Raw genomic sequence first — 12,214 nt, 5'->3', positions numbered from 1 at the left:
ACTTATTGTCAAACTAATACTCATCTTTTGGTTAATCCAAAAGATGAGTATTAGTTTGACAATAATCCATTTATTGTAAAAGAATAGGCAGCTAATCCATTTATTTTTTTATATATCAAATAGGAGAAAAATATAAAAGAGGCATACAATTATTGTAAAAGAATAGGCAGTTAATCCATTTTTTTAGACGATTTTTTTTTTTTTTATAAACATAGACGATATGCTTTTAAGCTAACTTTTCTATCAACTCAATATTCGATATATAAACACTGATTACAATGAATAACCCTTAAACTTCAATATTGAAGAATTTTCTTAATGTGATCACATTTGGTTAGATTGTCTCAAAAAAATCAAGCATTCCCTTTTGGAGCATACTCTTAACTTATAGAAGAAATGCCAGGATATAGTCCCATGGTAACAAAACAAGTTAGGCGCTAGTTTTATGGTACAATTCAATTGTGCAAATCTAGAAAATACAACAAAAGCATTTCATAAAAACACAAAGCAGTGTCTCAACCATAATAAGAAAGTTTCAAACTTTTAAGTACTGCTCTCAAACAAAATCAAACTTTCGAAGGAAAAAAAAAATTAAATAAAATATTGAACATCACGCTTGCTCAACACTAACTTTCCCACTTTTTCAACTCCATTCCATCCGGAGGACTTCCCTCGACCTTCTTCGTTCCTACTTCTTTCCAATTTGTCGACAGCACTGTCCCGTTTGACTCCAGCTGCGCAAAACAAAATGCCATGTGACAAGAACGAAACTTAACGGTGGTAATTTTATTTTTAATTATTAGATTCGAATCACTTAAGATTAAGATAGACACAGCTCGACTTACAAAAGATTTACTCATGGCTCTTCTCGTGTCCTCGTCGGCATCCTTGTATATCTCCCGGAAAAATTTATTCAACGCTGCGTCCCCATCAAGCTTCTCATCTTTCTCCTGGAAAACAAAACCCGAAACAGTTGACGGGTAAATAAAACCCTCGAAACTATGAATTTCATCAGCTTAATTGAGAAGGCGAGATTCGGACCTCTTTCTTGACTTCAGCTTCAAGCTTGTCCCAGTCTACTCTTTTGGGTTTCGAAGATGGGTATGATGGTCTTTGAATTGCAGAAACTGAATTCGTGGGCCGAGAATGAGTGACACGAATGTTGCATTGATTTAAGGATAATCGTGAAGGTAAACATTTACTCACCTGAAGCACTAGCGGTCTGTTGGACACCACCGTCTTTTCTGAATTCAAGACACGCCCAGTGAATGTTTTCAGCTTTGGCGAGGCGAATCTCAACTTTAGTACCCAAAACATCGTGCCTGCACTTATCTGGTATGATCTGTTCCCCGAAATTTAACGAAAACGGAAAGAAAAAAAAAATACCAGTTAATTATTATAGTAGGGTAGGGACAAAAGAAAGTTTTACAAGAACGGACATCATATCTACCACATAACATTTCTTAGATGGGTATATATTTCTCTACTTGTTATATCAGTCAATGGCTCGAAGACATTACCTTCCCAAACAAGCGAGTCTGAAAGTGATATTCATCTTCGCCGGGACGAGCGATAAGAACACTTAGCTGCAAACAAAAGGAAACAGCTGTTTCAAAAGACCTAGGAAAAAGGATTGATCAAGGACGTGTATAAAAATCATACTATTTGCTCGCCAAACTCGACTGCGACATTGTCGGCTGGTACGCCCTTGGCAAATACAGTTACAACCACTTCTTCTGGCTTCTGGTAAAACTCATGCCTGCAAAGGTTTTTTTTTACAAGATTCAATATGATCTCATCAGGTTACAAATATATTTCCAGAACTACGAATACTTTTAACGATATCTATCTTCCATAATACTTCCACGAAAAGCAACCCCATGGGGTTGGTTGAGTGGTAAGGGTGATTATGGGACCTTATCAGTCCCCGGTTCGATTTCCCTGGTACCCAACAGTTGGGCCTCATGGATTTTACTCGGGTTTGACCCGGACACCACGGTTATATTAGATATAAACAATTAAATGAAAAACAGTGGGAACAGTATGCAAAAGAAGTGCGTACAACCCAAAAGCAGAAATAAAGGACGATCACAAGTTTCTCTGACCTGTATTTTGGTTTGGGTGGAGTTACTGTGACCTGATCGGCAAGTACCTTCAGAGTCTCGACGGGCTGGGCATCTTTTGTTGTTTCAGCCAACTGCTTTTCCATAGCGGCAATCTCCTCTGAATAAATATGCAAAATCACAAACAAACGACGCCGTTTTAATCATGAGAAGCTAAAAACATCTAATTACTAAGCTTCGTAGACTTTGCCATAATGGACTACTCACCTGATATGCGTTCATCGCATTCTTTGATCATAGTAGTGAATCTCGAGTCCCCCGGTTGCAAAGAAGCACCTTTTTCCAATGCCACCTTAGCAGTCTCGTATTCCTCTAGTTTGATGCAGGCAGTTCTGTAACCAGGCATAGCAAGAATTTACAATTATTCTAAACCTCGTTAATCACGAACTTAAAATACATCACAATGCCGAAGGTATACATATGGTCTCATCAATGTTAATGGAGACTCTACACCGTACAAAAACTGGGAAAAGGGGACAAGGGTTTTGACATCTTAATATGGAAAAGGGAAGAGCTTTTGAATCTCTTATCCCTAAAACAAATATAAAAAAATAAAAAAATATGTACCCTTTTCTTAAGTAAGCTTTTGAATTCGAAGGATCCAACTCAATCGCTTTGTTTGCATCTGAAATAGCCTCTGCAAAAGAATATCGACACACGAAGAATTACGCCCAGATATTCCACAGATTTTCAACCATACCAAAAATAATATATAATAAAAAAGAAACGCAGAGATGAGATTATTTATCCTCTTAAGCATAATTCTTATACTAATCACGTAGATGACTTGAAAACGCAGAAGTGCGCACAAAATCAATTCTTTATGGCTATGGAATAATATGAATACCAACATCACGAAGGAACTCTAGGCAACCACTTGTCAGACACGAAATCATGAAAATATATATATTATATGTTGAAAAAATCATACAAATTTTAAACATCGTCAACACTTCGTAATTTCCAAGATATGCAATCTAATCGTCACAAGACTGGAGTTTAGTCCAAAGAAGGTTCGCGAAGTAAAATTGGTACTTCAAATCAAATAAAACACGACAAGAATTGATTCAAGACGAATTTATTGGAAGAAAAAATAAATTAAGAGACTTGACTTTCTCTACTGAAAAACATTCAATGGAGATTGAAGCGGATTTCCTTTGAATTACCAGTGTAATTGGAGGACTTGATGTTGGCCTGAGCACGGTCGACGTAGAGGTCAGGGTTGTTCGGGCTCAGAGCGATTGCTTCGGAGTAGAGCTTGACGGCGAGTTCGAAGTGATCGTCGATGAAAGCTTCTTTGGCTTCCTTCTCTAGATCGGACGCCATAGCCACCAGAGAGAGCGAAAGATAAACGAAGGGACTGGAATGTAGAGAGAGAGAGAGAGAGAAACAAAGTTGAAAAGACTTGAGAACAGAGAAGAGACGACTATTGAGATGGCTACGAAAGATCCCAATCCCTCATCCAATGTTAAATGAAACTAATTAGACTTATATTGGTACTTTCCTTTTATATTAATTTTGCTAGTGCTTTTGGGAAAATTAAATATTTTTAGTTCGTACATAAAATTTAAAATTTGAGTAATTTGTTCAAATAGTCCCTTTATTTCAAGCTTTATATTGGCCCATAACCAAATTAAAAGTAAAAAAAATAAAAAAAAAAATACTCCCAACCCGAATTATTGATTTTGTATGGAAGTTCTTCGAGTTCCCAACTCAATAGCAACGTCGTGGCTCAGTGAATTTAGTATACCGATTTCAATCATTTTTTTTATACAGGTTCTATTAAATATGAGGAAAAATACATTTGATTACAGTATAATAATACAAAGCACACCGTAAACTTAAGTCCGAAAGAACTTAACGCTAAATATGGATAATCGTTCATCTTGTGCATACTTCCGATAACGAGAAAAATAAAACGCACATTTAACTTCGAGCACTCATAAAGCTCTTTCAAAATGCTCATATTGGTAGATGGAAAGATCCATTCAACCGAGATCCGATGATCATAAAGAAAATTCTTCAGCTTGTATTCAGTGACGGAGCCAGAAAAACCCACCAGGGGGGTTAATTTGAAAAAAAAGTTTCAGGGGGGCTTGATTGTAAAATTTTTATAAAAATTGGGCCAAAAGTATAAATTTTCAAGTAATTTTTTTAAAAAATGAGCAAAAAATACAAAAAAAAATTGAGGAGTGGCTTAAGCCCCCCCTGGGCCTATACTGGCTCCGTCACTGCTTGTATTGATCAAAGTCTAATAGAAAATTACGACCGAGATGGGGGATGACGACTAATCTGTCTCCCATCAAAATCACAATAGAAAAAAACCAACCACGAAAAAGAGTCACCAACGATACCAAAACTCAAAACAAAAAACAAATAACCAAACAAACAAAGCATACGGTTTAAGAAAAAAAAATAAAGCCAAATTTCAAATATCACAAGTTTGTCGCCGCCTAACCTCCAGCCCCTGACACTCCTCGCCGAGTACTTTGTCATTGTTAGCATCCTCATGCTCTCTGACGCCCGCTGCAAGGCACCATCGTAACATGAGAACCGCCAATGGTGGAAACACCGACCGAGGCCTCGAGGTTTATGTGTGGGGTAGAGTTCGACCCCATTAAATAATTTGATGTTGAGCTGCCAGAGTCCAATGATCACCAAAGCCCATTTCAACAAAATGGCTTAAACAATTAATAAACGACATTTATTTATTGAATTCTGTTGATTATTGTCGTACGAATTTAACAAGACAATAGGGTCCGGCCCAACTCCATTCACGAGCTCATAATGTAGCAGCCAAAGACCATGACAAAGTCGACGTCAACGCAGGAGATGTGATCTCGCCTTGAAACCCGAAGAGTTGATGATTTCTACTGAGGCCATTCAAATATAGGAACGACGTGGCAGAAAAGAGGCGATGAAGGACGAAGTCGCCAACACGTGTCTTCGAGGATCTCGCATCTCGTCGTAATAGAAATTCTCGATGGGGTATCTATAGGAGCCAAGGGTTTGGTGATAAGTACATTGTTGGGTGGTGGAGACAATCAGGTGATCTTGGCCGAGTGAAGACGGCCGGATGGTCTTAACCGAGTGAAGACGACCCAGTGGTTTTGGCCGAGTGACGACGGCCAGGTGATCCTCTTCTTTGGTCGACCAGGTGGTCATGTTTATGGCTTTGTCTTGAAGATTTGTCAAAGAGTCTAGATTGAAAACATGCTTTGAGAGCTCGTTTGAGAGACAATCTTATGAATGTTGATTCAGAGTTTGGCGCATGAGTTTGCTTGTCTGCTCGAGCTTTGTGTATGAGCTTGATGTGTCATTATTTTTTTTTTGTATTCGGGATGTTATTTATAACATGTGAAAATAACGGCATAACAATCCTAATTAAAATTGTAATCTACCTGAAAAATACAATGTATGCAGACAAAAATTTAACTAAAATACGGAAGATACAGATAATATTTTCCTATTAATCATATAAGGTATATAATTTTGTGACTCATTTTCCTCTTAAATATAAAACACAGAGGGCAAGTAATAAAAAAAATGCTATGACACAGTCACACACGCATCACTATGTTTTGAGGCAAAAACATAGCAAAAGAACCATCATTGGACGTCATTTTATTCATTTCAAAGAATCGAAGCATCGAGTGTTATGTCCGTAGCAAATAGAGTGGCCACCAAGCTCTTCACCAACAGAAACGAAGTCCAACACAGTCTCGAAGACACGTGCCTGAGGATTCTTCTCTCACTATGCAGATCATCATCATCAGAGTCACTGGAACAATGTCTATGCGTTCACAGTCCGATCACCAAACTGGGTCTCCACGGAAACCTCTATCTGTGCAACAACCTGTTGACTCTCTACGCAAAGTGCTTCGGACCCGAAACCGCACGCCACTTATTCGACGAAATGCCTCACAGAGACGTCGTTTCATGGACCGGCTTGGTCTCGGCTTACTCGAGGAGCAGAAAGTCCAGCGAGGCGATTGAACTCTTCGGCTCGATGGTGGTCTCCGGCGAGAGGCCGAACGAGTTCACGTGCTCGAGCGTCTTGAGGGCTTGCTCCGATTCCGGAGATCTTGCCGAGGCTGGTCGTGTTCACGGATACGCCGTGAAACTCGGGTTCGGGTCCAACACGTTTCTCCTCAGCTCGCTGATGGACTTCTACGCGAAATCCGGTCTCGCACTCGCAGCTCGTAAGGTGTTCGGAGACATAAAAAGTAGCGGGGACACTGTGTCTTGGACCACGATGATCTCTTCTCTCGTCCAGGCTCGGAAATGGCGATCGGCTCTCAGGCACTACGCCGAGATGGTCCGAGCCCGAATCTCTCCGAACGAATTCACTTTCGTGAAGCTATTGGCGGCACCGAGTGATCACGGGAAGTTACTTCACACCCATTTAATTGTCCTGGGAATCAAGCTTAGTCTGGCTCTGAAGACCGCTCTCGTGGACATGTACTCGAAGTCCCGGAGGATGGTCGAGGCCACGAAGGTCTTGCACTTGACGACCGAGAAGGACGTGTTGCTCTGGACCTCTCTCATTTCAGGCTTCACCAGTAGCTTGCGAGTCAAGGAAGCTATTTCGGCTTTAAATGAGATGGAATCTTTCGGGGTAAGACCGAACGGCTTCACATATTCGAGTCTCCTGAAGGCTTGTTCGGCGGTCTCGTCGCTTGAGCTCGGAAAGCAGATTCACTCCCGGGCTATCTCGGCTGGCTTGGAGGACAACGTTTCGGTCGGAAATGGGCTTGTCGAGATGTACACCACGTGTTCGAGCCACGGTGTTGACGATGCTCTGAGAGCGTTCTGCGAAATAGCCTCGCCGAACGTCGTCTCGTGGACTTCTCTCCTCTCCGGTTTGGTCGAACACGGGTTCGAACGAGACTCGTTCGAGTGGTTTTCGTGTATGCGAAGCCGAGGACTGGAACCGAATTCGTTCACGATCTCCGCGGTTCTCCGGGGTTGCAGCGTGGTCAAGTCTCGGAGTCAGACACTGAAGCTCCACGGGCTCGTGATCAAGTCCGAACTGGGGTCGGATATGGCCGTGGGGAACGCCCTCGTGGACGCTTACGCAGCTCTCGGGATGGTCAACGAATCGTGGCGAGTTCTTAGCTCGATGAAGCGGAGAGACGTGGTCACGTACACGGGCTTAGCCACGCGGATGAACAAGTCGGGCCAGCCCGATAAAGCCCTCTCGCTCATCAAGCCCATGAGCGACGACGGTGTCAAGATGGACGGGTTCAGCCTCGCCGGATTCTTGTCCGCCTCGGCCGCGGCATCGTCGGCGGAGACCGGAAAGCAACTCCATTGCCAAGCGGTCAAATCGGGTTTCCGCGGCTCCAACTCAGTCTCCAACGCGTTGATCGACTTGTACTGGAAAAGCGGTAGCGAAAGCGACGGTCGCAGAGCCTTCAAAGAGGTATCGGAGCCGGATATAGTGTCGTGGAACGGGTTGATATCAGGGCTGGCCTCGAACGGGCTCGTCGCGGAAGCTCTCTCGAGCTTTGACGACATGAGAATATCGGGGTTCGAACCCGACTCGGTCACGTTCTCGTCGCTGCTCTTTGCCTGCAGCCGCGGCGGTCTTGTTGACCTCGGGCTCGAGTATTTCCAATCCATGAAGATCAGGTACAGAATAGCCCCGCGGCTCGATCACTACGTCTGTTTAGTGGATCTACTCGGGCGAGACGGGCAGCTCGAGAACGCCATGGAAATGATCGGCCACATCCCCTTCGAGCCACACCCTTTGATCTACAAGACGTTGTTAAGCTCTTGCAGACTCCACGGAAACTTACTCATCGGAGAAGACATGTTCCGAAGAGGCGTTCAGCTCGACCCGAACGACACGTCATTCTACTCTCTCCAGGCCAACTTGTACGACGACTCTGGTCGTGCTGACCTGGCGAAGAAGACCCGCGATCTGATGAGAGACAGAGGGTTGGTCAAGAACATGGGACGGAGCTGGATAGAGGTTAGGGAAAGAGTTCACGTGTTCGACGCGGGTGATCGGTCTCACCCGCAGATGGACGAGATCCACGGAAAAATAGTATCGTTGACGACCGAGCTGAGGGAACTAGGACTTACGACGAGTACAGGCACGGAGGGTTCGGCTTATCACAGTGAGAAGTTGGCGGTCACGTTCGGTCTTCTCAACAGGCCGCCGAATTCTCCGATACACGTCAACAAAAACATGAGGATTTGCAGCGAGTGTCACAACTTCATAGCATTGATTTCTGGGCTTGTTGACAGAGTGATCACCGTGCGAGACGGGAACCGAATTCATTGCTTCAAGAGAGGTGAGTGCTCGTGCAGAGGCTGCTGAGTAATCTCTCTGTTAAAAAAAAAAGGACTGGTGATAGGCTGATAGGTCTTGGATTTTTAGAATTGTACTCGTTGTCAGATCTATTTTCAACTCAGTGGCAGTGATTACTGATTAAACACAATTGCTTCTTGAATATCCAATACTTGAAGAACTTAATAATTTGCATTGTAGTAACATATAGTTTATGAGATTCCATCTCTTTTACAGCCACACGAAACGCTTTGCCATGACTCCATGACTACTTACTTTGCAGGTTGAAAGTAAATAATAATAATTTAAAAAAAAATGATAAATTCTAGAAAAAAAAAAAAAAAAAAAAAAAAAAAAAAAAAACGTGGCGTCTTTTGGATACAATGCGATCAACCACAAAAAAATCCAAACACAAGAGAAGTGAAAAAGGGCCTGTGAGGCGAGTCAAATGCGCATTATTAAACATGTCAAGCTTCTTGTCCCGTTATCAAACTCGGTTCAATCTAGCAAAGAGCATCTGAGGGGAAGAAAAAAAAAAGATATTGCAGATCCCGGGCTAAATTAATTTACTCTTTCTTTTCTGGCTCGGTGATGGAGGAGACTTCCGGCGGAGGAGGTAGCGGCCTTTTCGAGGAAGCCGTGAGGTCTTCGAGCGTTTTGTAAAAGTCTTGGGGAAGAGGACCGGGTCGGTGTATAGGAACATGTGGTGGAACCGGAGCGTTGTTTTCCACTATCTCGACTACATGGTCTTCAGGGACGCCCCACGGGTCCCACTCTGAAAACAAAACCCACGTCTTTATCAGTTTCTAAGTCACAGTTCAGGCAGCGAAAAAATGGAAACACGGATTGAGAGCTATACAAGAAGGAACCGAAACACAATGCCATAGAACCTAAAAATCGTGAATCTGCACGGAGCTCTAATTTATATTTATTAGTAGGATGTTCGTTGTTCAGACTATCGCAGTACATGTTTGGGATGAAAAGTGCCACCTTGTGATTTCCAAACCTCGATCCAGAAACCGAAAAACGATCAACTGATATAGGTATTTCCAATTTTAAGTAGATCATAAATTCTTATCCAAACGATTAAATGCAATCACTACAAATGTGTAAATTAAATTCAAGTAAGCCTTCTAAATCATTCGCATTAACCTATTTGATAAGCTTAAATCGACAAACACAACGGGGTCAAAATGCAGCGGTAACACAAAAGCAACAGCAGGCAATTCAATCTTCTTTCGAGTTATTCAGAACTACATGAACTTTTCTTCTACTGGAATCACAGTCCATGAAGAAACACAAATCAATTCTCTTTCAAAATATCATTCTGGCAGTAACTTAAGGTCTCTGAGCAGTATCGATTCCCAACGTTTCTAAGACAACAATCACGTTTCTAATTGTCTAAGTGAACATTCATCTTCTCAAACTCTTCCCATTTTTGTTTATCAAATCCCTGATAACAAGTATCAACTTTAACATACAGGGAAAAAAAGATTGTCTTGACCTGAGAGAACCATAATCAAAATAAAATTTTCAAATTTATCTAGATACGTCTAAATAAAAAAATCTGGTAGAAAGCTGTCTCTCTCAAATTTCAATCAATATATGGCAACCTCTACCGAACAGAGACGACATTGCAGAATAAAAGTATTTATAAAGGTACTGACCGATCATCTTGGAGATGAGAGTGAGCTCGTCGCGAGCCTCCTCGATGAGTTCCTCGACCTGGCCGCAGGCGATCCGCTTCTCGATGACCTCCCAGTCGTTCTCCTCCTGGCACACCTTCAGGCGGTGGCGCGTGAAGCTCTCGACGGCCTTCCGGTATCCCTCGTCCTCGGGAATCGCTCGGACCTCGTCGAGAGTCTTGCTGTAGAGCTCGATCAAGACCTCCCTCGCGTTCGGCACAACGTCCAGTCCCACGATCCCGGTCGTCGGCTTCACCCTCGCCAACAATGGCCGCGCAATCGCTCGCAGAAACATCTCTCTTAGGGTTTCGACGAATCTCTCTCTCTCTCTCTCTCTATCTCTCTCTCTCTCTACTGGACCGTGAAGGTATTGAATCGCAGCAAGGAAGGCCTAAAGAAGAAGAAGAAGGGCTTAGCGAGGAGAACTGCGGTGGTGTTGGAATCAATTAGGTGCGCTCGGATGTAGTTTAGTGATATTACGTAGCGAATCTTTATTCGCCACGTCAAATATGACCAAGAAAAAACGTTTGGGCTTTGATATCTGACCCACTCAAAAGCCCAACCAATAGATTACTACGCCCACAAAACAGAAAAATGTCTAGACTGATATATAGCAGAGTAAAACATCCTAGTGATTATTGCTTCTCCATAGCCGTTTTTCATACTTTATTGTAAGAATAGCAAACTTCAAATATTTATTGCGAAAATGAGGTTTTTAAAAGGGCATTCTAGCGAAATAACCAAAATGAAACTATGAAATTTGTTTTTAGCCTATGTTTCACAACTTTTAGGGAAATAACCAACATGATTATGTAGCAATAATTAAGGTATTATTTACCCTTATTTATTAATAAATTCGTCATTTTCTCTCTCTTATTTTTTTCCGACACTTTTTTTACATAAAAACTTCAAAAAACCATATCTATCTCATATGAACTCGAAATTGAGTGATTCTAAATCCTACGGATTCGTGACACCGAGATCTTCAAAAATAGATATTGTTTTTGATGAAAAATAATGTTTAATACCATAGATGTAGAAAAATCTACTTTAAATATGGAAATAACGGAAATTTTTTGAAATTATAAAAAAAATGGAAATGTAAATATGATGCATTAAACATAATTTTTCATCAAACACATTGGGTCTATTTTTGAAGATCTCGACGCCACGAATTTGTATGATTTGAAATCACTCAATTTCGAGTTCGTATGCGAAAGATACGAATTTTTTAAGTTTTGATGCAAACAAAATTATTTGAAAAAAAATAGGAAATAGAAAGTGACGAATTTAGTGACGAATTTATTAATAAATAAGGGCAAATCAGACATTAATTATTGCCACATAAGTCATTTGACTATATCCCTACAAATTGTCAAACATAGGCTAGATCCAAAATCACATGTTTAAAGTGGCCTAGTTAGTTACAAATCTCTTTTTAAAATTGAAAACAGTCATTTTTCTTCATTCTTGTACAATTTTTATTTTTTAATTTATTTACTGTTTTAGGATTAATTTACTAATTACTATTTCATTTTTAAATATAATAATTGGCTAGCTTTTGAAAATAATTACTTTAAAATAGTCATTGTTATTTTTATAATTTTGACTAAAATATATAGATTTGTAGATGTTGTAGCTCTATTTACCTAAAGGCGATATAATTGGTTAAATATTTTTTTGTGAATCACTCTAAACATTACAAAAAAGAAAAAAAAATAAGAAAAAAACAACACGATTAGATCATTGACAAATAGCATTAATCGCTAAGCAGTAGTGGAGTTTAAGTCGATGCGAAAAAAAAAACATAAAAAAACGACAAATTATATAAAATCCCCCGAAACTCCTGCATTGATCAGAGCTTGCCCTTGATATTTTTTGTTGTCAATCATTTATCACGTTTTCACCTCTTCTTGCTAAAATAAATTAATTAAAAGTTATTACATGAATTGTGTAGTATGATTTAGTTTTTATTTATTTATTTATTATTAATTAATTGATTTATTTGGATATCTAGTTTCCTTTCTCTTATTATTTTTTTACTAATTTAATTTTGAAAATGTGGGCTAGTAACTATAGGGTACTATGGTCTTTATTGAATCGTTTAT

General features: G+C 40.6%; 3 protein-coding genes across 3 annotated transcripts; 1 reads left to right on the top strand and 2 right to left on the bottom strand.

Annotated features, from left to right (window-relative positions):
• Positions 1-349: 349 nt before the first annotated feature.
• On the bottom strand, positions 350-3,590 carry LOC149380231 (protein SGT1 homolog). The gene is made up of 10 exons (XM_089603138.1): positions 3,290-3,590; positions 2,691-2,760; positions 2,331-2,455; positions 2,106-2,223; positions 1,663-1,759; positions 1,521-1,586; positions 1,207-1,342; positions 1,042-1,127; positions 846-950; positions 350-734 (listed from the first exon to the last, which is right to left on the bottom strand). The coding sequence occupies exons 1-10, from the start codon at positions 3,447-3,449 to the stop codon at positions 627-629; spliced, it is 1,071 nt and encodes a 356-aa protein (XP_089459264.1). The 5' UTR covers positions 3,450-3,590; the 3' UTR covers positions 350-626.
• A 1,991-nt stretch (positions 3,591-5,581) lies between these two features.
• On the top strand, positions 5,582-8,538 carry LOC149380230 (Pentatricopeptide repeat (PPR) superfamily protein). Its single transcript, XM_089603074.1, has one exon. The coding sequence runs from the start codon at positions 5,782-5,784 to the stop codon at positions 8,449-8,451; it is 2,670 nt and encodes an 889-aa protein (XP_089459200.1). The 5' UTR covers positions 5,582-5,781; the 3' UTR covers positions 8,452-8,538.
• Positions 8,539-8,594: 56 nt separating this feature from the next.
• LOC149380229 (NADH-ubiquinone oxidoreductase-like protein) lies at positions 8,595-10,518 on the bottom strand. Its single transcript, XM_089603075.1, has 2 exons — positions 10,089-10,518; positions 8,595-9,196 (listed from the first exon to the last, which is right to left on the bottom strand). The coding sequence occupies exons 1-2, from the start codon at positions 10,399-10,401 to the stop codon at positions 8,988-8,990; spliced, it is 522 nt and encodes a 173-aa protein (XP_089459201.1). The 5' UTR covers positions 10,402-10,518; the 3' UTR covers positions 8,595-8,987.
• Positions 10,519-12,214: the final 1,696 nt, after the last annotated feature.

This window comes from Urtica dioica, chromosome 12, assembly GCF_054948205.1.
Source record: "Urtica dioica subsp. dioica isolate 48M chromosome 12, U.dioica_male_clone48M_v1_H2, whole genome shotgun sequence".
In the NCBI taxonomy this organism is placed as follows: Eukaryota; Viridiplantae; Streptophyta; class Magnoliopsida; order Rosales; family Urticaceae; genus Urtica; species Urtica dioica.
This window is presented reverse-complemented; position numbering and strand designations above follow the sequence as displayed.

What these genes read in the sequence shown, in the direction of transcription:
- LOC149380231 (XM_089603138.1), bottom strand. Translation starts at nt 3,449, where the DNA reads ATGGCGTCCGATCTAGAGAAGGAAGCCAAAGAAGCTTTCATCGACGAT. An exon ending in ATGCGATGAACGCATATCAG is followed by an intron (nt 2,224 to 2,330) that starts GTGAGTAGTCCA and finishes ATATTTATTCAG; the next exon opens with AGGAGATTGCCGCTATGGAA. An exon ending in CCACCCAAACCAAAATACAG is followed by an intron (nt 1,760 to 2,105) that starts GTCAGAGAAACT and finishes AAACCTTTGCAG; the next exon opens with GCATGAGTTTTACCAGAAGC.
- LOC149380230 (XM_089603074.1), top strand. Translation starts at nt 5,782, where the DNA reads ATGTCCGTAGCAAATAGAGTGGCCACCAAGCTCTTCACCAACAGAAAC.
- LOC149380229 (XM_089603075.1), bottom strand. Translation starts at nt 10,401, where the DNA reads ATGTTTCTGCGAGCGATTGCGCGGCCATTGTTGGCGAGGGTGAAGCCG. An exon ending in TCTCATCTCCAAGATGATCG is followed by an intron (nt 9,197 to 10,088) that starts GTCAGTACCTTT and finishes TTTTGTTTTCAG; the next exon opens with AGTGGGACCCGTGGGGCGTC.